We start from the raw sequence: 22,124 nt of genomic DNA, 5'->3' as shown, positions 1-22,124 counted from the left end.
TTATCCCCAATAATACCAGACCTGATGGTAGCATTACCAAAGCCCTATTGGGACTGGACAAGCTATCTGCTGAAATGAAGGGTGTAGCGGGGGTAGACGGGGGAAATTGGCTGAACACCTTTTTTGGTAAGTACACATCTATGGTGGTTACTGGATTTCTGACCCTAGTGCTTATGTTCCTATTATTGATGTGTTGTGCTGCCTGTATAATCCCTTGCTTGAGAAAGTCTCTTACAGATGTTGTCAGGGCAACTGGAATGATGCCTTTGATGGAAGTGACCCCAGAGGACACTGAATCCAGCTCGGGGCAAAAGACGGGTCTGTCTGAGGACGATCCTTGGTTTGCTGTTGGGGAAGTGGTTGAATAAAGCTTATCCAAAATGTTCTCATATGTATTGAATATAGTGGCAGGTGGATGTGAAGGTTTTAAGTTCTGGGACAAAGAGTCTGTCCCATACATGTTAGGTGTAGCCACAGCCGCAGGAAGGTCTTCTTTTTTAATACTTTTTTAATTAATATGTTCTGAATTTATCCTGTGTACTATTTGTCTTTCCTTATGTGAAGGTTTGAAGTTCCTGGGTGGCTGGTAGTCAACCTAGTACAAGTTAGGTGTAGCTGGAGGACTGAAGGTTTTTTGTTATCGTTATTGCCTATTAATAAAAGTGTTTGTATTGTATTTTAGTGAGTGACACCCTAGCGGGTGTCAAAAGGGGGAATCCTAAATTTCTCTGAAATGTCTTATTGTGGAATGTTCACACCCTTTGGGTGTGAAAAGGGGATTGTTGGGTTTTATTTCACTTATTAGATGTGATGCATTACCATTTACAGTAGATGTAGGCCTAAGTATGAATGGACTGTAATGCACTAAGAGGTTTATATTGTATTAACATAGATTGAGCAACATATAATAGACATGACTAACTGGAGAGGTGCTGACTAGTAGTGTAGGCTGAGTAGACTCATGACACACACACACTGCCTGGTTGTGGGGCCGCTCAATGACAGGTGTATGTGAGGAACTGATAGAGGGGAGAATGGCTGTGGCACAAGAACAAGCGCTGTCCTTGGGTGTCTGACTCTCGGGTACACACATGAAGATAAGCTAGAAGACAACTATGCTTGGCAACAAAGATGCGTCTAGAGGCTGGGACCAGCCTGCACGCCAACGATAGGATGAGTAAGTTTAAACCACGCTCATCCTCCCTCTGACAGGCCAGCGGTGAGCGGGAACTATCTCTGTCAGAGTATTTAATGAAGAACTTATGATGTCATTTTCAGTTCTCTGTTTGCCCTGCGAGGTGTTACAGTGAACCCGTATATACGAAGATTGCATTTACCATTTATTCTGCTTGACTAATTCTATTACTAAACAGCTGAAAATATATTCAGTAGCCTAGTGTTAAATTTTGTTCTGATACCAGAATTGAATTGACGCAGCCTTAACAGTACATAATCTGATTGTTGGTCACAGGCAGCTCACGAGTGTCACCTACTGTAACAAAAAAAAAAATGTAAAAGACACAAACAAGGCTTTACACATTTTAGTACACTATTTGTGATATTGTTCTGTTTATCATGTTGAATCATAAATGCTAAAAAATACAAGTGCGTAAAATCACACACACACATTTTACCATTGCACTTTTCCAGTGCAATGCAATCAACTTGAACTTGACCGCAGAGGTTGAACTTGAACGTTTGCTCCAAACTCTTTTCAGCTGTCTATCACTGCGATCAAGCTATCCGTGGTCAAGCTATCTGCATTATACCGTATTGTCAGTGTAGTGGCGCATATAAATTGGAACATGGATTTGAGAGGGATAGCCTGACCTCAATTCTAAATCGACGTCACTCACGTAGCTGTGGCGTGCCTGCAGGCAAATAACATGGAGTCGAGTGTGTGGTCTCTGCAAGCGGGTTCATGGAAAAAATGTAGCATCGATGTGACAAAAATATAGCAACACACTCTACATGCATTCATGGACTGAGGATATTCGTAGCTTTGTTCCATATAAAGCATGGAGAACGGTGCGTAAACAACTCCTTTCCTCAGACCACAAGCCAGGCCGTTTTCCGTGAGTACTTAATAACGGGCGTTATAACATTATAAACATTTTTGCACATATTTATATAATGCTTGCTACATCCATCCACAATGCCCTTGCAGGTAGATAGCACATTTTTCCATCTTGATGTGTTAGCTACTTGCATTTGCGTTTATTTTTAGCTAACAAGCGAGACAGGGCCTGAATAAAAGTATACTTTTGTACGTGGCCATTTGGGAAATATGTTATATTCTCACATAATCACCTGACATTGTGAAAATGGGTCAGACATTCCCAAAATTGCAATGGGCTGAACCTGTGACGCCACTGCGCTATGCTTGTTACCATCTCTTGCATTTACGATTTGTCAAATTCATCAAGGTCTTGGTGTGATATTGTGGCTCACTGACAATGCAGCATTTGAAGCAGAAAATCAAGTGGCCAACCCAGACCCCCAAATGAGTGGCATGATTTTCCAATGACTTTAAATTGGTTGTTTTGTGTGCATCAGAACACCTTTTCTGGAGTGCTGCTTATCTCTCTGTTATGACAGTATTACGGAAGTGTACCCCGTGTGTGTGTGTGTGTGTGTGTGTGTGTGTGTGTGTGTGTGTTGTTTGTGTATATAAAAACAGTGGAAGAGAACACCACACACAATGTAGACTGTAGTGGTCAGCAGTGGGACGCCATACTGTGCTCTTGGGGACCATGGAGCTAGAGGGGGATTCTCTTTCCCCCAGGGATTCCTTCACCTCAGTGAGCAGCTATGGGCCACCACCCTCATTCTCAGCACAGGACACCGCAACCCACAACTTCCTAAATCACACCTTACAGGTAAAGAGAATCCTATCATGGTCGACCACCACATGCTGAATTTGCTGAAACATAGGCTTTTACATAAGTGAAAATCACAGATTTCAGAATCAATGTCAGTTGCATTCAGTATGCTGTCTCTTGTTGTGAGATTGTGTCAATGTCATCAACAGGTTTCAGACGAGCTCACCTTCAGTGGGAGCCCATGGTCCAGTGGTGGCAATGGGGACTTTGAGAGGACCGGAGGTCCCCTATCCCAGGTGGAATCAGGGAGGAGTGCACAGAGGGGCATCAGGCCCTCAGCCTTTCCCTCCTCCCTGACCTGGGACTCTGACTCTGAGAAAGAGACACTAGACGGTAGCTATCACACTTGTTTATTACTGAGCCTTGTATGAACACAATATGAATCATACTATTTCATTTGTAAGTGTGTCCCGTCTATGTCAGTAGTGCAGTTATGGGCTTTCCTAAATGTGATGCTATCAGTTAAACTTGTTGCTATCACCCTCAACTATATTTGTTGTCACTTCCAGAATGTTTGAATGTTCCTCCGTCTGCTTGTAGTCAGAACTGTCTCTCTTACTAGGAATGACTACTGTATATCTTTGCCTGTGAATTTACCTGTGGGTGGCCGACATGTGAAGGGATGTTCCTGTTGTTGTCTGTTTTGTGGGTTGGTCTGTCTGTCAGAGGAGGAGCTACAGCACTTTTCTAACCCTCACGGTCTGGCCGCTCACAGCCCAGGATCCCCCTCCTCTGGACTCAGGTGAGATGGAGGAATAGAAGGGCAGCCAGCAGGAAGATAGTTATGTGTGATAGGACACGACACCACAAGGCAGACAGACAGTAAAGCAGAGCGGTCAAATAAAGTGACAATTGTACACACTAACAGGTTAGGCGGACACATGGTCAGATAGACAGATAGGGACTCATGGCTCTTTCTGACCCACTCATACAACTGTCTCTTTCTGTATAATTTTGTCCAGACCTGACAGTGAGGATGACCAAGCACCTGAACAACTGCCGCACTTACCCACTGAGACAAACCTACTCAGCCCTGTGGAGGAGCGGGACCAAGACAAGCCTAACACACACAGAGAGGAGCCAAAGAAGGCCCAACCCAGTTCAAAAGAATGTAAGCATGATGGGGAGCAAGGGAAAACACTAAATAAAACAGTTTCTTTTCTAAATAACTTTCTAATATCCTTTTGTCTCTTGACCATCCACAGTGGTAGATGACAGAGTCTGGGATATATCGGAGAAAGCTGAACTGTTTCAGTCCAAAGTGACATCAAAGGAGGGGTGCAAAATTGAGGAGGAGGGAGAGGAAGAGGACCTGATAGGGAAGGAAAAGGAGCCTGAGCGGGATGTGTACACCTTTCCTGGGGACTCAGACACAGAGAGCCCCCCACCAGCACCCTGGGCACACTGCACCTTCATCCAGCGTCGGAAGAAGAAGAGGGCCCTGCTCAGGCCCTTCTCTGGCCAGAGCTCCTGGGAACGCACATCAACAGGAGCTGGGAAGAAGGCAAGGGGTTCTTCCTCAAGAGCAAAGAGCTTGGGGCCAGTGAAGATGAGTGGAGGGGCCTATGACTTTAAGGAGGACTTGGAAAAGGCAACAGAGGATCTGGAGAAGGTAGAAGAGGAAAAAGGTGGTGAAGAAGAAGGAGGAGGAGAGGGAGCGCTTGGTGAAGAGATTTTCACCTGTGTGGAATGTAGCATTTACTTCAAGAAGCAGGTCTACCTGCAGGATCACATGCAAGAGCACAGTCATAGCAGGCCGGGGGCTGGCAGGAGGGAACGCGGAGTGAAGGGCGCACGATTTCGGTGCGTGGAGTGTGGATGGAACCTGTCAAACAGGCTAGCTCTGGCGGACCACAACAGACGACACCAGGAGTCTCGTCAGAAGATCCTGGAGGAGATTGGGAAGCTGAGTGACAGTGGGAAAGGAGAGACTACGCAGGGTGAACCGAGCAAGGTGACCAAACCTGCAAGCCCAGTCCTAGAACCATTTGTAGCTCTAGTCACGACTCCAGCTCCATTCACAGAGCCAGATCCAGTTCCAGTCCGGGCCACAGGAAAAGCTCGAGCCAAAACCCCAGTCAAAGCAAAGGTCAAAGGCCCAGCCAATCGTCGCTATCTCTGCCTCAAGTGTGACTTCAGTACACGCACCTCACAGGCATTGGCCAACCATGCCAAGACCCACAACAGAAAACCTACTGGTCTGCAGCGAGCCTCTCCGCGCTTTCAGCCAAAGCTCACTCCTATGGAGCCGCCTGTGTCACCTGGATCTGCCTCTGGCCTGACCTCTATCTCTCTCACTTGTGATCAGTGTGCCTTCCAGGCCTCCAGTCAAACTGCTCTCAAGGAGCACCAACACGTGGCTCACCCCGCGCAGACCTCCATCTGTGGGGAAGGGCCTGAAGAGATGAACCGTCCAGGGTCCAGAATTGATGCTTCCGCTCCACCATGTTCTGATAAGCTTTCTAAGCCTGTCTCTCCACCAGAAGGCCAAAGCCAGTCAAAGGCCAGTAAGTCTTCCTCTAGTTGGATCTCTGCTATGGAGGATAGTGACATACAGCCCCAACCATCAAACACTGCTACAGCTCCCCAGCGTAGAGAGATAGCCTTTAAGACCATCGGGAACAAGAGGGCAAATAGGAGAGGGAAGGCGGGGACAGAACTCCTCTGGCCAAATCCCAGACTGGACAGCGGGCCACCTGAGACCGATGATGCACAAAGCCAGGGCCCTGACCTGGCAACCGATATGAACCAAAAAGAGACTGAATCACTTATTGGATCCAAACCGCTCACCAGGGCTCGATCCCTCCAAGGTGAGACTAAGCTTCAGAACCTATCCCCTCAAGCCTTCTCGAATACAGATGAGTCTCAGCTATTGCACTGCTCTCATGCTAATTCTAAGCCAAACCTTTCATCGTTAATGGTCTGATATACTAGAGCAGTGGTTCCCAATTACAGTCCTTGTGTACCCCCAACAGCACACTTTTTGTTGTTGTAGCCCCGAACAAAAAACACCTAATAAGGGTCTGATGATTAGTTGACATGTTGAATCAGGTGTGCTTGTCTGGGGCTCCAATACGGTTTGGGGTACTTGTGGACTGGAGTTGGGAACCACTGCACTAGAGAATGGTCACAATATATGCATATGCATAAGCAAAAATATTCTACAGTGCAGAATATTTTGGACTACTGAGGCTACTCTGAATTCCAATTCAATATTTTCTCTTTTTATTTTCACCTTGGACATGCACAGTTGGGTAACCTGTGATATTTGTCCTTCGATATTGAAATGATATTCACCTAGAATGCATAACTTGTGCTTCATGCATGTGTACTGTTGGACAGTGTTATCAAATAACATCACAAGCCTGCAGATCAGTCACTGGGTTGGCCGTAACTGAAAATGCCCAGCAGTCCCTGCCTGGCCCATAGCTGAACCTGGGCTGCCCGTTGCTTCCCCTCCATGGCCTGTGGAGGTGCCTGCCCCGGCCATGCAGCTGAAACACATTTTCTTAGCCAGCCTGCGGGGGGCAGCAGAGTGCCTGGGGCTGACTGAGGGCCAGCAGGCCCAGCTAAGACACACGCTGTCCCTTGTCCTCAATGAGCCCAAACGCTTTGACCCCCAAACTCTCCTCTTTTACCTTGGCCGTTGGGAGGGAGGCAAGGCGATGGGTGAGTGAGTGACAGGCTGAGTTGTGAAGGAGCCACCTGGCATGCAGTGATGCATGACTCCCCTCACCAAATACAATATAGTCAGCCTTATCTTCCTTGCGCTCTCCCCTAATCAATATAAAGGCTCAGTTGCTAGGTGAATAGATGTCTGTTTCTAATTTCACCCCATTGCATCTTATCACTGTGTTCTTTAATACTGTGTACTAAATGGCTGTCTCAGCTCAGCCTCATACTATATCGCTTTCCTTCCTGTGCTAGATGACTCCTCTCTAAAACAACAGAGCCTCACAGCCTCATGCTCTTCAGAAGGGAAGCCCGTAAAGGAAGAGGAAGTGGACGGGGAGCCAAAGGTTGCTTTTGAAAAGAAGAGTAACAAGGTTTTTGCTGCTGAAAATGACAATGATGATGACAACGATGATGATGACAACGATGATCATGACGAAGAAGAAGAAGAGGAAGAGGAGAATATCCGGCGTTTCCTAGCGGAGGGCATATCAGATGAGGATTATGAGGAGATTGATGAGGAGACGGGGACCCTGAAGAGCGTGGAGAGGAAATGCCCCTACTGCCCTGATCGCTTCCACAACGGCATCGGGCTGGCCAATCACGTGAGGGGCCACCTCAACCGAGTGGGCGTCAGCTACAACGTGCGCCACTTCATATCCCCTGAGGAGGTCAATGCCATTGAGAAGAAGTTCTCCTACCAGAAGAAGAAGAAAAAAGGTATCTGGAATCTGTGTTATTACATTGTTAGGACCTTGTCTGGTGTATGAGGCGGTATATTTGTAATAAACTGTAATGTAACAAAGTAACAAGTATCAGTCAGGTTAGAGGATGTGTACAACTTCCAAGTCGGTCTGTAAACTGCTAACCTTTTATGTGCCCTTCTCTCGCTTCAGTTGCCAACTTTGACCCGGATACGTTCAGTGTGATGCGCTGTGAGTTCTGCAATGCTGGCTTTGACACCCGGGCTGGCCTGTCCAGCCACGCAAGGGCGCACCTGCGGGACTTTGGGATTACTAACTGGGAGGTGACTGTCTCGCCCATCCATATCCTCCGGGAGCTCTTCTCCAGCCGCCCAGACCTGGTCCTCCCCACAGCCCCCCCACGCAGTCCAGCCTCAGACGAGGAGGAGGAGGAAGACCTGGAGACGGAGGAGGAAGAACCAGGGGGAGGGGAGGGGAGTGAAGAGGCAACAGGTGCTACAGTCTCCAACCTACTGCCATCGTCACCTTCTCAGCCTTTGGAGAAAGACCACAGCGTTGGTGAGCCTGAAGGTGTGTGTGTACCTGGTGTGTATACTGTAGGATGCCTTTTTGAGCTGACATTGTGGTTTATGAATACAACACACTGTGGTCTGACTGTGTTATAGGTTGTTGGTAGATTACATGATGGTTGATCAGCGTGAATAAGACTTCCAAAGAAATGTCTCAGCGCTGAATGTGGTAACTCAATGGCCTTTACAGTGGCAATCCAATGCACAAGGGATATTGAATGATGAAAACGATTCTGTGCAATAGTTTTGCAACTATTTTGTATTATGGAACTACTCTCCTGATGTGGCACTTTGCCTGTTGGTGTTGTAACATCAGTCCCTAGTTGTGAGACTTGTGTGATGTAGCAGATTTCAAATCGATGATGAACTGCAGTATTTGGGACAAAGTGTTACTGTAAATCAAGCATATTAGAGGGAGAGACTCAGATGCCCATAGTTGATGTGGTGCTCAGTGCGTTTGTCCCAGCCTCTGCTCGATTGGTCACGCCTTAGTTTAGCGGTGCATGTGTATGGGGGCAAAATGGCTGCTTCCACCTCCCTGCAGATACAAACAATAGCGGAAAAACGGTCTGGCTTTAGCTGCTGGGAGTCCGATGCACCACAGCTACTGACCGGTGAGTACCACGCACCCTAACGCCCGTGCCCTTTAAACATTAATCGGCTTCATTGTTGCACGTCGCGTTGTAGCCCGTATTGTTTTGAACGTCAAAATTGTTTCTAGACACATTAGCCGTCAAAAAAATCAAATCATATGAGACCATTTAAAATCACTGTCGCGCACTAAAGGTGAGACAAAGTCAAGGCATTGGCTAGAAATGTGTCATTCTTGTCATTGTTCGAGTTGCTTGTATCACTGTAGCTACGCGCGCAGGAATGCGTTTTGCAACATTTGATGCGGACTGTCATTTTCTGTGTGATATATTTTGTGCGTCTCGGATGACGTTCACTATTTCCAATACTGCAGGATTTCTAAAATTACCTACAGTTCCCAAATCCTCGCCATTTTACTTTCCTTTGATTTCTTGAATGTGGTCGCTCTGGTGTCATTCTTTATGAATGCATTGCCTCATGCTTATAATACAGGAATAACGGACTACAAATCTGTAATCGTATCAAAACTTATTTAGATCTTAAAAATACGTTTAAGTGTCACTTTATTAAGTGTCAGGTTACTTGATGTTACTGTAGGCCTACTACTGCTATATAATGAAAACTAAAGTCCGGATTTTGTAACTTTGTTACTTTTAATAGTTTTATTAAACCGGGTATAATTTTTCTGCAGTGATCACATTTTTGATGCTGCAAATAAAACGAGAAAAATCAAAGGTGTCATTTCCTCTGCAAGCACCCTGAGACGAGATCAACTGACAAGCGCAGAGCCGCCCACCAGACAAAAAGCATTGTCTACTCACGTCGCTTATGATTTACCGTTTTGTCGCAGAAAATGGTAGTTTTGTCCCAGAAATACCCCATCGCAATGAAAGGCATGTGTCTGTTACGAAATGTACAACAACAGGAAAACGAACAGTGTTCTGCCATTATCACAGGTCTACACACTTGAAGAAGTGATTTATTAGACAGACTACATCTGAAGCGCCAATAGAGCGCTGCAAATTGCAGTTATTTGAATGAATATCGTATTATTATTATTATTAGCTACTCCATTGTAAAGGATTTATGTATTTTTTGTTATTCATACAGAAACATAATACATTGTATTATTTAAAAACTAGTTAATTTGCCTATGCATACACTATATATACAAAGTATGTGGACACCCGTTCAAGTGTATAAAACCGAGCACACAGCCATGCAATCCCCCTACAAACATTGGCATTAGAATGGCCTTACTGAAGAGCGCAGTGACTTTCAATATGGCACCGTCATAGGATGCCACCTTTCCAACAAGTCAGTTCGTCAAATTTCTTCCCTGATGGAGCTTCCCCGGTCAACTGTAAGTGCTGTTATTGTGAAGTGGAAACGTCTAGGAGTAATAACGGCTCAGCCGCGAAGTGGTAGGCCACACAAGCTCACAGAACGGGGTCGCCAAATGCTGAAGTGCATAGTGCATAAAAAATGTCTGTCCTCGTTTGCAACACTCACTACCAAGTTCCAAACTGCCTCTAGAAGCAACGTCAGCACAATAACTGTTCGTCGGGAGCTTCATGAAATGGGTTTCCATGGCTGAGCAGCCGCACACAAGCCTAAGATCACCATGCATAATGCCAATCATTGGCTAGAGTGGTGTAAAGCTCGCCGCCATTGGACTCAGGAGCAGTGGAAACGTGTTCTCTGGAGTGATGAATCGCTTCACCATCTGGCAGTCCGACGAACCAATCTGGGTTTGGTGGATGCCAGGAGAACGCTACCTGCCCCAGTGCATAGTGCCAACTGTACAGTTTGATGGAGGAGGAATAATGGTCTGGGGCTGTTTTTCATGGTTCGGGCTAGGCCCCTTAGTTCCAGTGAAGGGAAATCTTAATGCTACAGCATACAATGACATTCTAGACAATTCTGTGCTTCCAACTTTGTGGCAACAGTTTGGGTAAGGCCCTTTCCTGTTTCAGCTTGACAATTTCACCGTTATTTTCTCCCATGCACAAAGCGAGGTCCATACAGAAATGGTTTGTCGAGATCGGTGTGGAAGAACTTTACTGGCCTGCACAGAGCCCTGACCTCAACTCCATCGAGTGTAAACGATGTGAAATGGCTAGCTAGTTAGCGGGGTGCGCGCTAATAGCGTTTCAATCGGTGACGTCACTTGCTCTGAGACCTTGAAGTAGTTGTTCCCCTTACTCTGCAAGGGCCGCGGCTTTTATGGAGCGATGGGTAACGATGCTTCGTGGGTGCCAGTGCAGAGGGTCCCTGGTTCGAGCCCAGGTAGGGGCGAGGAGAGGGACGGAAGCTATACTGTTACACGAGCACCTTTGGAATGAATTGGAACACCGACTGCGAGCCAGGCCTAATTGCCAACATCAGTGCACGACCTCACTAATGCTCTTGTGGCTGAATGGAAGCAAGTCCCCGCAGCAATGTTCCAACATCTAGTGTAAAGCCTTCCCAGAAGAGAGGTGGCTGTTATAGCAGCAAAGGGCGTACCATCTCTAGCAGGTGTCTAGCAGGTGTCAACATACTTTTCGTCATGTTGTGTATTTTCATGTATTACCAGTTACCAAAATGAATACTTATGTAATTTTCCTGGTGACATTAGGCTCCATATTTAATTCACATCCTCCCAGGTTAATGACTCTTTAATGAATGACTTATTCATTTGGTTGTGTATTGTGTTTCAGGCGGGGAGGAGGAAGAGCAGATGCCAGCACTGGACAGCTTGACCTCCAGCCCAGGGAGGAAGGGTCTGTTTTCCCTGGACCCAGAGAGCCCCTCCCCGAGGGATGAAGCTGACATCAAAGGTAAGACTGAACAACATGGGGCAAGATGAGATGAGACATAAAGCTCCCCTGGGATCTGGAGGCTTTGTTAGGTGGCAGACAGATGTGGCTGAGGTTACCACAGCCCCTAGCTGAGAATTCTCAACTCCACGATATGTACATCACGTCTCAATGGAGTTGAGTGGCGATTCGTTTTGTCGGAGTGTACCTACATCGAGTCGATATCAGACAATAAAAATTGCCATTCTTTACTGCATACCTTGTACCTATGTTTGTCCTGTGTAAAGGCGATCGTTTATTTGGGTGCTGAATTCCGTAGTTTATGATTAAAACTTAATTCTATATCCTTATTCAGACAGGATTCGTTTTATTGGGGGAGGTCGGGTAATGTAATTATGTGCACGAACACAAAACACAATTTCTGTCATTTTAGTCCCGTCCGAATTTGCCATGTCAGTCAGTTTTACATGGCAGGAGAGTAACAATTCCAGCCAGAATAACCAAATGTTTTTTGGCAAACTCCAAGGTCCTCTGATAATGCTAGTCCTGTGCATAATGACATCCCTCTGTTTTTCGAGACATTACAAGAGTTTGACAGGTGCTGCGCACAGTTTGAGCAAGGAAACAAGAACTGATTTGATAAATTGATGCTTAAACAAAGTGCTACGCATATATTTTATATGAATGGCTTAAATTGATTTCACAGTGAATACTTTTGTTTATAGGCTACGTTTTGTGCCAATGAATTGAAGTTGAACATCACTAAATGTGTCAGTTTAATTAAATGTGCGATAAAAAAATATTGTGCCTAGGCCTCTTTAATTAAACCGTGGCCATTGATGTAGGCAATAGATTGCAAACAGGGCTTCCCCGATTCCCCACTGAGCTAAACTTTTTTGGAAATGGCAAGTTCACTTTCTCATCCATAAATGCATCTCAAGTGCAAGAGCACTGTTCAACAGCTCACATCAGCAGGATGGGAGGCCTTTTCATTAGGACAGTCTACCATCAATCTCTAAAGTAATGATTATGATCACACTTCCACAATTTAAACATTATGGGGACACCTTTACATTTGGCCGCCAAGCATGAGTTATCAGTGTAGCCTTTATCGTCTAGACATGATGTTGACATATCTTCACGCTTAGAATAAAACCCTCCAGGCTTCCGTCATAATAGTCAATTGAATGAAAACAAAATGAAGAATTAAAGGCGGCGTGTTTGTAAAAACGTATACCGTGCGAATTGTCCGCTGGAATAATTCAAATGCTGGTGTATTAATTACATAACCAGCGTCTCTGCTAATACTAGTCCCATCCGAATAGGGCTATAATGTGACCTTTGTCAAATTGTGCTGCATAATTCACTGTTTTCCAATGGAATATGAAGTTAGCGACTTCAAACATGCACTGCCACTCGATACTTAAAAATATATATTTTTTTAACACTTACTGTGTACCTGTGCTTGTCCAGATTGTCATACAGCTTTCAGAGGGAGTTGTATCCATAGTTTTTGATGAAAATTGCATTCTATGCATCTCCTGCCAAAACCAAAAAAATTGTACTTCAATGATGGGGCTGTTCCTTCTTCATTAGCAAACAACTGCGTAGGTCACGTAAAATGCTGTTTGTATCAAAAACTACGGATTGCAGCAAACTCATTGCCACTCAACTCCATTGTATCATGGAGTTGAGAATTCTCAGCTACACAGCCTCCTGCTCTTTTTGTCACCGTCCGTTAATTGAAGTGCTATAAATGATGTAATAATACATACACCAGTGCTGAACTATGACTGAAAAAAATGTGCAAAGGGACATTTTTCCATATTCTGTGTATTTTGCTGTGTGCTGGTCAGCTGCATCTCTTCCCCTCTCACTGTTGTCCTCTCTATTGTAGTGTCCAACCTGTTAAAGTGTGAGGTGTGCAGTGCCCCTTCGAGACGAGGCGGGGCCTATCTAGTCACGCCCGTTCCCACCTGCGCCAGCTGGGCATCGGCATGTCGGAGAGCAGCGGGGCACCCATCGACCTCCTCTACCAGATCACCAAGGAGCGCGGTCTGGATGGGCACTTCCCCCCTCCCCTCCCCCGGCCCCCCGTCGCCAAGAAGCCCCTTCACATCCTGCCAACCCCACGGAAAGAGGAGAGATATCAAGACACCGACATGGATGAGAAACCCATCCCTCTCTCCATCCCCTCCCCTGTGGCCTCCCCTCCCCCCTCCTCCCTCACCAGGGCCTGCTCCCCTTCGGCTGTGGTGAGGAAGGCCCCCATCTCCTCCCTGCTGCCTGTGTCCTCCCCCCCTGCGCTGTCTGGACCATAAGCCTGGAGGGGTGAAGAGCACCACCTCTAACCTCTCTGCCAAACCCTTCTGGGCTCCACAGGAGACTGATGCCCCACTCAACCTCAGTAAGTGCGTCAGTGCCCTCTCTCTGGTCATTCATCCCCAACTGATTAATGCACAGGTTGTAAAGGTGTCTGAAGTAAAACATTTCCTCATACCCCATTTTCCTCATCTGTGCAGCATTGGAGGTAGACCCCAACAAGGACATAGTGTGCCAGCTGTGTGGTGCCTGGTTCGAGACGCGGAAGGGCCTGTCCAGCCATGCCCGAGCCCACCTGCGGCACTTTGGGGTGGAGTACTCGGAGTCCAAAGGTTCCCCCATAGACCTCCTCAACCAGCTCATTCACACTGATGACTTCAAGCACAGAGCCAGCGCCCTGCAGCCTGAGGGGCCCCAGGGGCGCAGGGGCCTCACAGCCAGCCTCTCCTCCCCCAAACGCTCCCTCCTCACCATCTCTTCCACACCTCTCCTCTACAATGTCACTACGATGGGAGGCGGATCTGGGTCCAAAGCTACCTCTTCCTCAGCTTCCTCAATGTTTGGCCCGCCCTCCAAACGTCCCAAGTCCTCCAAATTACAGGTCTTCCGTTTGAGTGGCGGGGAACTCACGCCCATCCCCCAGAGTGAGTGTTTGTCATATGATGGAAACTAAACTCATTCTCCATTCAATGTAATACACCATCAGTGACTTGTTGATGTACAGTTTCTTGAGGTGCTTATTTTAAGTTGATCTTCATCTCTACTTTCCATCTCTCCTGCAGGTGAACCAGTGAAGGAGATCGGCTGTGAGTTCTGTGGGGAATACTTTGAAAACCGTAAAGGTCTCTCCAGTCACGCGCGTTCCCACCTGCGCCAGATGGGCATCACAGAGTGGACAGTCAACGGTTCCCCCATAGACACCCTGCGAGAGCTGATCACACGTCGAGGTCTACCATGCGCCCTGCCCCTTAAGCCTCTAAAATCTCCCCCTCCATCCCCCGGACCCCCTCGCTCCCCCTTGTCCTCCCCTGCCTCGCCCAGCCTCCTAAGTCGCCTCCCTTTTGCCTTCGCCCACCCACCCAGCCACCAGTCCACAGTGCGTAAGATGGGCTCAGCTCCACCGGCCTCCCCTAGCCTGATAGTCAAGCTGAAGCCTGAGCCTATGCAGCTGGAAGTCACCATGCCAGGAGCGGTGGGGGGAGCAGCGGGATACTCCTCTGAGCCACTGAATTGCAGCTGGAGCAGCTCCGACAATACGCTCCCTCTTAACTTGGGTGAGTCCAAGTTGAAAGACCATCTTGTAATTATTGAGGTAATATCCATACTAAAGTGATGCCTTGTTTATATTATCTACTGTCTCTTTTTCCATCTCTGTGTCTCCTCCCCCCTCCCTTTGTTCCTCCCACAGTCACAGCCCATGAAGTAGAGCCCACTCGGGACATCCGCTGTGAGTTCTGTGGGGAGTACTTTGAGAACCGTAAAGGTCTCTCCAGCCACGCCCGTTCCCACCTGCGCCAGATGGGCATCACAGAGTGGACAGTCAACGGCTCCCCCATAGACACCCTGAGAGAACTCATGCACAAGAATGGGGGCACCTCGTCCCCATCCCCGGGGTTGAAGAAGGAGACCAGCCAGGGGTCCAGCCCCACCTGGGAAGGCCTGGTGGGGGGCCTGGGTTACCAGTCACCCAAGTTCTCCCGAAAATCCCCCCTCAACCTGCTGCACTCTGGCTCCCGGCTTCATAAGCACGGCCTGGGGGCGGTGGGCCTCTCCTCCACCCCTCCCGCCGGGAAGTTTTTTGCGGTGTCCCTGCTGGGTAAGAGACCCCTAACGGAGGAGGGCCGTCCGGTTGAGAGGTCACCATCCCACCCCCAGTCTTTTTCACCCCTGCCACATGACCTCTCCATCAAAGGGAAGTCCTCTCCAGACAAGAATGCGGGAGGGCACCTGGGTAAGCCATGACCTTACTAAAGATCCTCAGAAGAGTTGCAGTCATCCTTTAACTTGCTGACTGTCTTTTAGTACAGACTCATTGCATTTAGCAGAGAATGACACATATGTTATGTTATATACATTTAATTTTATGAAACATGAATCAAATGTCTCTAACTTAAGCCCAGCTCTGACTGACAACACCCCTCCTTTGCCTTCTGTCACCCCCTGACCCCCTCCCCAGATGCCAGCTGTGAGCTGTGTGGGTTCTACTTTGAGAACCGCAAGGCGCTGGCTAGCCACGCGCGGGCCCACCTGCGGCAGTTTGGCGTGACAGAGTGGTGTGTGAACGGTTCGCCCATCGAGACGCTGAGTGCCTGGATGCGCAGCCGGCCCCACAAGGTGGTGGAGATGCACCGCAGCTACATGCAGGGCTCCAACCGCTCCACCTCCAAGAAGGTCAGGGAGGAATTGATTTATTTAGTAGTTTATCTAATGGTGATAGATGATAGTAAAAGGACTATGTTACTCACAATATTTGTAGTGAGATTTATCTTCAAAGTTCTATTTTTCCAATGTCCATGCGAAGGCAGCAATTATTTATATCGACTTAGAGTAAACAGTGTGACATCGTGCACACAATGCACAATCAAGCTGCAATATTGGAAAGTCGTTTTTTATTAGTGCCGACCCCGTCCATTTTAGTTGTGGGTTTCGGACCGCTATGAGGGCTGTCGGCACACTGTTAGGGCTGTTTAGAGCATTAACATGTCAACCCATATCATTAAAGGTCAGGCTTTTAAAGGTAAAAAGATGGAATTGGCCTCAGCCACCACCAGCCATTTTGTGATTTAAATGCCTCACTCAGATCTGCTATCATGTAGCTCCAACACAAAGATTCTCATATCAGCATATTTCCCCTGTGGGGGACACAACAGGGTTAGGTATTGACTTAATAGTTGCTATAGTAACCAGAGAACTGGGTGACATAGATCCTTCATCTTCAGATGAATTATGTTTTAGAAAATAGACTTTTCCATCCGTCCTGAATTAGCATTGTGTATTTGTGTCACCGTTACTCCCTCTGTGATGAGTTGACACACATAAAGACTAGAAGATTACTCTGTAATGTCCTTCTATTAGAGTACATTGAGACAGCTATTTTAATGAGAAGCACTCATCCCTCTCCTTTATGTTGCAGAAAAGCAGCTCGTCTCTCTCCCCATCATCCGACTCTGACCTCCTCCCACCCGTGCCCTCCCAGAAACATTCCTCCTCCTCCCAGTGGGCGGCTCTGGGGCTGGCCCAGGCCAGACGGGTAGGCCGGGAGCTCACCCTGGCATCACCCCGGGCAGCAGAGGGTGATGCAGGTCTCACTCCCCCCTCCCGACCCAGCCACAGCAGTCACAGTCCCAGCCCCGTCCGACTCTCCAACACCCTCCCTCCCCACACACAGGTGGCCCGCAGCGAGCTCAACGTGCGCCTGCCCAGAGGTGAGTGTGACACACAAACACACACAACTATTCGCCATACACACATACCTGTCCATCTCATGCTCAACCTGGTGTTCTCTCCTCATGTCCAGGCTTTGAGCGACGACCTCTTAAACACCCCTCCCACTCAGAGGGAGGAGAGAGGGACAGTGGCACCCCCAAGCCCCCTCGCACCGGCACCATTCCTGCCCTGGTGCCCAAACCCCCTTCCACGCCCCTGGTCAAAGTGGTGGGAAAGATCTACTCCCTCAGGTGCCGGTGAGTTTCTCTGGGGAACTGTGCAGTACTGAACTCATGGGCTAATCTCAAAGTATGCCATATTCCCAATATAGTGCACTCCTTTATAGCCCTGGTCAGAAGTTATGCTCTATTTTGGGTAAAGGGAGGCACTTGAGATTTGGAAGTTGTGTGAATGAGTGCTTTTAGTCTGTCGGCCCAGGGGCCATAAAAAAACATTCACAATAATTATAATCTGTTGATTTATTAAAGCAACATGTTTTAAATGATCCATGTACCGTTCCTGTCTACCTCCTGTGGTTGTATGATGACTCTGTGTGAGTACAGTCTGCTCTCTGCCTCTCTCCGCCAGGTTCTGTGAGGTGGAGTTCCAGGGTCCTCTCTCTGTGCAGGAGGACTGGATCCGCCACCTCCAGCAGCACATCCTCAACCTCAACTACAACAAGCCTGCTCCCTCTGCCACGGACCCCCCAGCCCACAACCCAACCCCAACCTCAACCTCAGTCCCAACCACTACCTCCAGCTTCACCACAACTCCTGCCCCCACCTCAACCCCACCCTCCATCCACACCACAGCTCCTACTGTTCTCCCTCCTTGCAGCCCCTCTCCTCCCTCAATGGCTGAGTCTGCTCCAATTGTCACTGCCATTCCAATGGCAACAGCCTCAGCAGAGTCCACCCCCACCCCAGCATTGTAACCCCCAGGTCCATAACAATCCACACATTCTTCTAACCATTTTGTTCTGCCACGTCTTTGCCATGCCTTTTTTCCATCCACTTGTTCCTTCGGCCTCAACACAGGGAACCTGTTGTTGAAGTGTTTTAAAGAGAAGCTTTCCCCCAAAGAGCTCTCTCATTCCCCAGCCTCTCCTAGGAAGCTCTGCAGATGGTTACAAAGCCCCATTGCCATGGGAACCCAAGCTCTCCTGACCAGAGTGGGTGATTGCAACTGTCCAGGGCTTCGGGGTCTGCTGTTTCTTCTTTGTTTGGACTTGTTTGAGCTGAATGTTCAGTTTGTAACATGGACAGTTACACTTCCTGCCGCTCAGTGGTTAACCGAGAGGTTAACTTAAACCATATTGAACTTTGACCTATCTCCCTGCTCTAAACAGTGCTTTATAAAGACCTGAGAGGCTCCGCCCATTTATATTTGAAGCACTTAATTAAGAGGAGCACACTCATGGCTCCTGCTTTACTCCCCTCAACAACATTTTAAAAGGACTTTAAATAATGTTTTTGTATTCATGCATAGTCTATGGTACAGACTTAAAAAGCCCATTTACACATTATTTTGATAAGGCAATTTTAATGTAGACAATGTCACAGAGCACTTAAATAAATGCCCCATTGATTAGGGCAGTGATGATGAGGAAAAGGCCCCTTTGAGAGAAAAGGAAGGACCCTGTAGAGGAAGCAGCACCTTGAAGGGACGTCCCATTCATCTTAGTGTTAGGCTGACAGGTGCAGTCACACAGTAACTCTTAATGTTTTCTGAATGTAGTTAAAGGGATAGTTCACCCAAATTACATATTGGTTTCCTTACCCTGAAAACAGTCTATGGACAAGGTATCACAGCAATCCATGCTGTGGTTTAGTTTCATTGGCACCGTTTCCAAATGTTGTGGCACCAATCCCATTTAAGTCATCGGTATAAGATATTAGCATTTTCAAACATCATGCCCAAATCATTCGAAAGTGTCTAAAGTTGATTGTAAAGCACAACAAAGTCACTTATAGATGAATGCTTATATCAGTCCCATGGGATTTGTGCCACAAATGCTAAAACATTAGTATTTGAAAACAGTGCCAGGGAAACTAAACCAAAGCATGGATTGCTGTCATACCTTATCTATAGAGTGTTTACAGGGTAAGGAAACAAATGTGTAATTTTGTAATTTGGGTGAACTATCCCTTTTAATGCACTTATTATTTGAGATGACTGTGCCATATTAAATTAGACTGGTCATTATGTTATTCCATAGTTTGATGTCCCCAACACTGTTTAGCTAACGGCATTTAAGCTCCTGATGATACTCATCTATTCTTTAGATGAAAGGGTCCATAGAAGTGTTGAAGGTCACTATTTCAAGTTTCAATGCGGACATACATACAAATGTTGCCATTTCTTTCTTGCCTTGTCAATGAAACCCAAAACCTTGGTTGTTATTTATTATACATTTGAATGTGGTGAACTAGGTTGTTTTTAGGCTCTATTAGAACATTGGAATGTTTGAAATTAGGTCAGTGACACTTTTATCTAAGTGCATAAGCTATGTGTGTTTGTTTGTTTGTGTGTGTGTTTTTTTGCACAAGAGGTGCATATGTATGTCTTTCGATGACTTTTAAATACTAGACAGAGGTCAACAGTAGCTAACACACAGGACCTCTCCGTAGCTAAAATCTAGCTAATCATGGGATCTGGTCTATTATTTAGTCTGATCAGGACTTGACTGTATCCACCATTCTCCCAAGGATGTGCCAAAGAGTGTGTTTACTCCCTGGTCTCGCCTCTGTAAGCTGTTTACATGGGACCTGTTCATAGGGAGGAGCTCTGCACAGCTACGGAGCAACCAAGGCTCCTCATTGGATGAGGGACATGTATCGGTGTACATCTGGATCCAGTGTCTCCCAGTATGTGAACCACAGAGTTGACTGACTGTTGCAGTGACGTACATAAGCGGCCTTGGCTTCATGGAACTGTTACACTACTGCATTATTGCACCCAGTACACGGACACCCACAGAGGTTGCTATCTGTCAGAGCTCTGTGAAGTATTGGTGCCATTAAATCCAGACGCATTACGTATAGCCTCTGGTGGAACAGCTTCTAAATCGGGGCGACGCTGTCGCTCCAGCGTGTCTTCACATTGCTTCAGGTAAGTGTTTATATTGCCTGCAAAGTGACGCAATAACTGAAGAGTTCATACGGAAAATAACTTTTCAAGTTTGTTCCAGCATTAAACTGTTGAAAACATGACTGTTTGACCCTAACAATTCCCCATACCTTTTATGGAATATAGATACGTATATATAACTACATGTACTTATGAAACTGTTGATGCTATTAGAGCTATTAACAGTTCTATTAACAGCTAGTTACAAAACAAATGGATCTTGATTCCTTTTATCGTGATTTAATTTCAACCTTCTATGACATGTCTTTTTATTGCTCTGTGCATTTCTGTATTTGCAGTCCAGGAGGTGAAACCTTGATGAGTATTTTTTATTTTCTTTGTTAGCTAGTTTCTCTAAGCTGAACATTGGTGCTCATGAGAATGGGATGGTGAGAATGGGGAGTGACTGAAGACAGGAGAAAATTAGTGATTGTCGTGTCCGAAAGATCAGAGGACTCTAAATACTTCAGTCTTTAAAGGGGACCACTTTTGCACGTTCAGATTTTTCTCCACCAGTGAGTGTTCACATCGTGATAGGGTTAGCCTCTGGCAGGTTTGTGACTGTGTTACCGTGTAAGATGAGTTTCCGCTGGTGTTACAACTAAGTCCCCTTTAAGATTGCCTGTGTATACCCCTCAGCTGGTATGACTGGCTGCAGAGGTTTGGTGTATGTGTGAATGAGTGTGTGAGTGCCTGTGGAGAGCTAAGACCATGATCTGATGATGATAATAAAAATATTAAAGAACTGTACTGTACACAAAGGGTTGAGGTTCATGTGAATCAGCTCCTGAACAAACATTAAATGTGATTTCAAACTCAGCCACTTTTGAATTGAGTCTTCTTAAATGCTTGATCATGTTAATTTAATGTCTGTCCGACAGAAATGCTTCAAAGGGAATTAATGTTCGATAACACTTTACTAACATGTATTGGGCCAGCAGGAGGAGCTAGAAGACTGTACTCCATAGTCATCCTAAAGAGGCTCTCTATGTTGAATATCAAGAAGTTGCTTTTACAATACAAGATCAGCAAGCATTCTGTCCTGAGAACAGAAAGAACAGAAAATACTGAAAAAAATATAAAATAGTTCAAGAAATAAAATGTTATGTATGATTTGTGACACATTTACCGTGCTTGACTACCCCAATTTATTATGCTGAGATTCTGCACAACTGTCACAATCAATCGGGGGGGAAATTATGTGGAATTAACTATTTAAAGACAACAAAACATTTAGTGAACTAATTCTTGCTTCCTGAAACCCAGAGCGCTACTTCCTAGATCAATTCGTATTAACCTACATTGTGACCCAATGTCTTCAAGTCAATGAGCTAATGTAACTAGCTAATCAATGAGGTGAGTAAATGAGTTACAATAGAATGGCTGTACAATTGTTGAAAGCACTGATATTTGCTTTGACTGTAAATCCATCTTAATAGGACACGTTGAAAGTAGAAACCAAAAACCAGCAGTATCACGGCTCAGGCTAAGACCCAGATGCAGACACAGGAGGCAGATAGTACGAGTCTCATAATTTATTATAGTACAAGGGGCAGGCGAAAGGTAAGTCAAGGCAGGCAAAGAGTCAGGCAGGATCAGGGTCAGGATAGGCAGAAAGGTCAGAATTGGGAGTCTAGGAAAAACAAAAACTAGAGCACAGGAAACACGGGAACACGCTGGTAGGACTTGATGGGACAAGACGAACTGGCAACAGACAAACAGGAAACAGGAGACAAAGGGCTGTGAGACGGGTTTAATCCTAGACACATGAAAAGTGGGATGTATACGGAGGGTGCGGGGCAACAGAAGACGAACAGCAGAGAGGCTAAGGATTTTAGAGATGCGGAATGGACCGATGAAATGGGGGGAAAGTTTACGGGACTCCACCCGGAGGGGCAGGTCCCAAGTGGAAAGCCATACCCTCTGCCCTAGCCGATAGCGGGGAGCAGGGTTCCGGTGGCGATCCACTTGTCGCTGATACCTGGATGTGGTCTTCAGAAGAGCGGCCCGGGCTCTCTTCCAGGTACG

General features: G+C 46.6%; 1 protein-coding gene across 1 annotated transcript; it reads left to right on the top strand.

Annotated features, from left to right (window-relative positions):
• Positions 1-1,362: 1,362 nt before the first annotated feature.
• On the top strand, positions 1,363-20,915 carry LOC106601342 (WIZ zinc finger b). The gene is given in 17 exon segments (XM_045716163.1): positions 1,363-2,075; positions 2,681-2,879; positions 3,032-3,215; positions 3,549-3,624; positions 3,845-3,993; positions 4,088-5,692; positions 6,810-7,274; positions 7,451-7,843; positions 11,121-11,240; positions 13,117-13,626; positions 13,742-14,185; positions 14,324-14,815; positions 14,950-15,492; positions 15,718-15,932; positions 16,675-16,966; positions 17,059-17,224; positions 17,556-20,915. Coding segments are annotated over 16 exon segments (6,126 nt in total). The 5' UTR covers positions 1,363-2,075; positions 2,681-2,753; the 3' UTR covers positions 17,902-20,915.
• Positions 20,916-22,124: the final 1,209 nt, after the last annotated feature.

Source organism: Salmo salar, chromosome ssa03 (genome assembly GCF_905237065.1).
Source record: "Salmo salar chromosome ssa03, Ssal_v3.1, whole genome shotgun sequence".
Lineage (NCBI taxonomy): Eukaryota > Metazoa > Chordata > Actinopteri > Salmoniformes > Salmonidae > Salmo > Salmo salar.
This window is presented reverse-complemented; position numbering and strand designations above follow the sequence as displayed.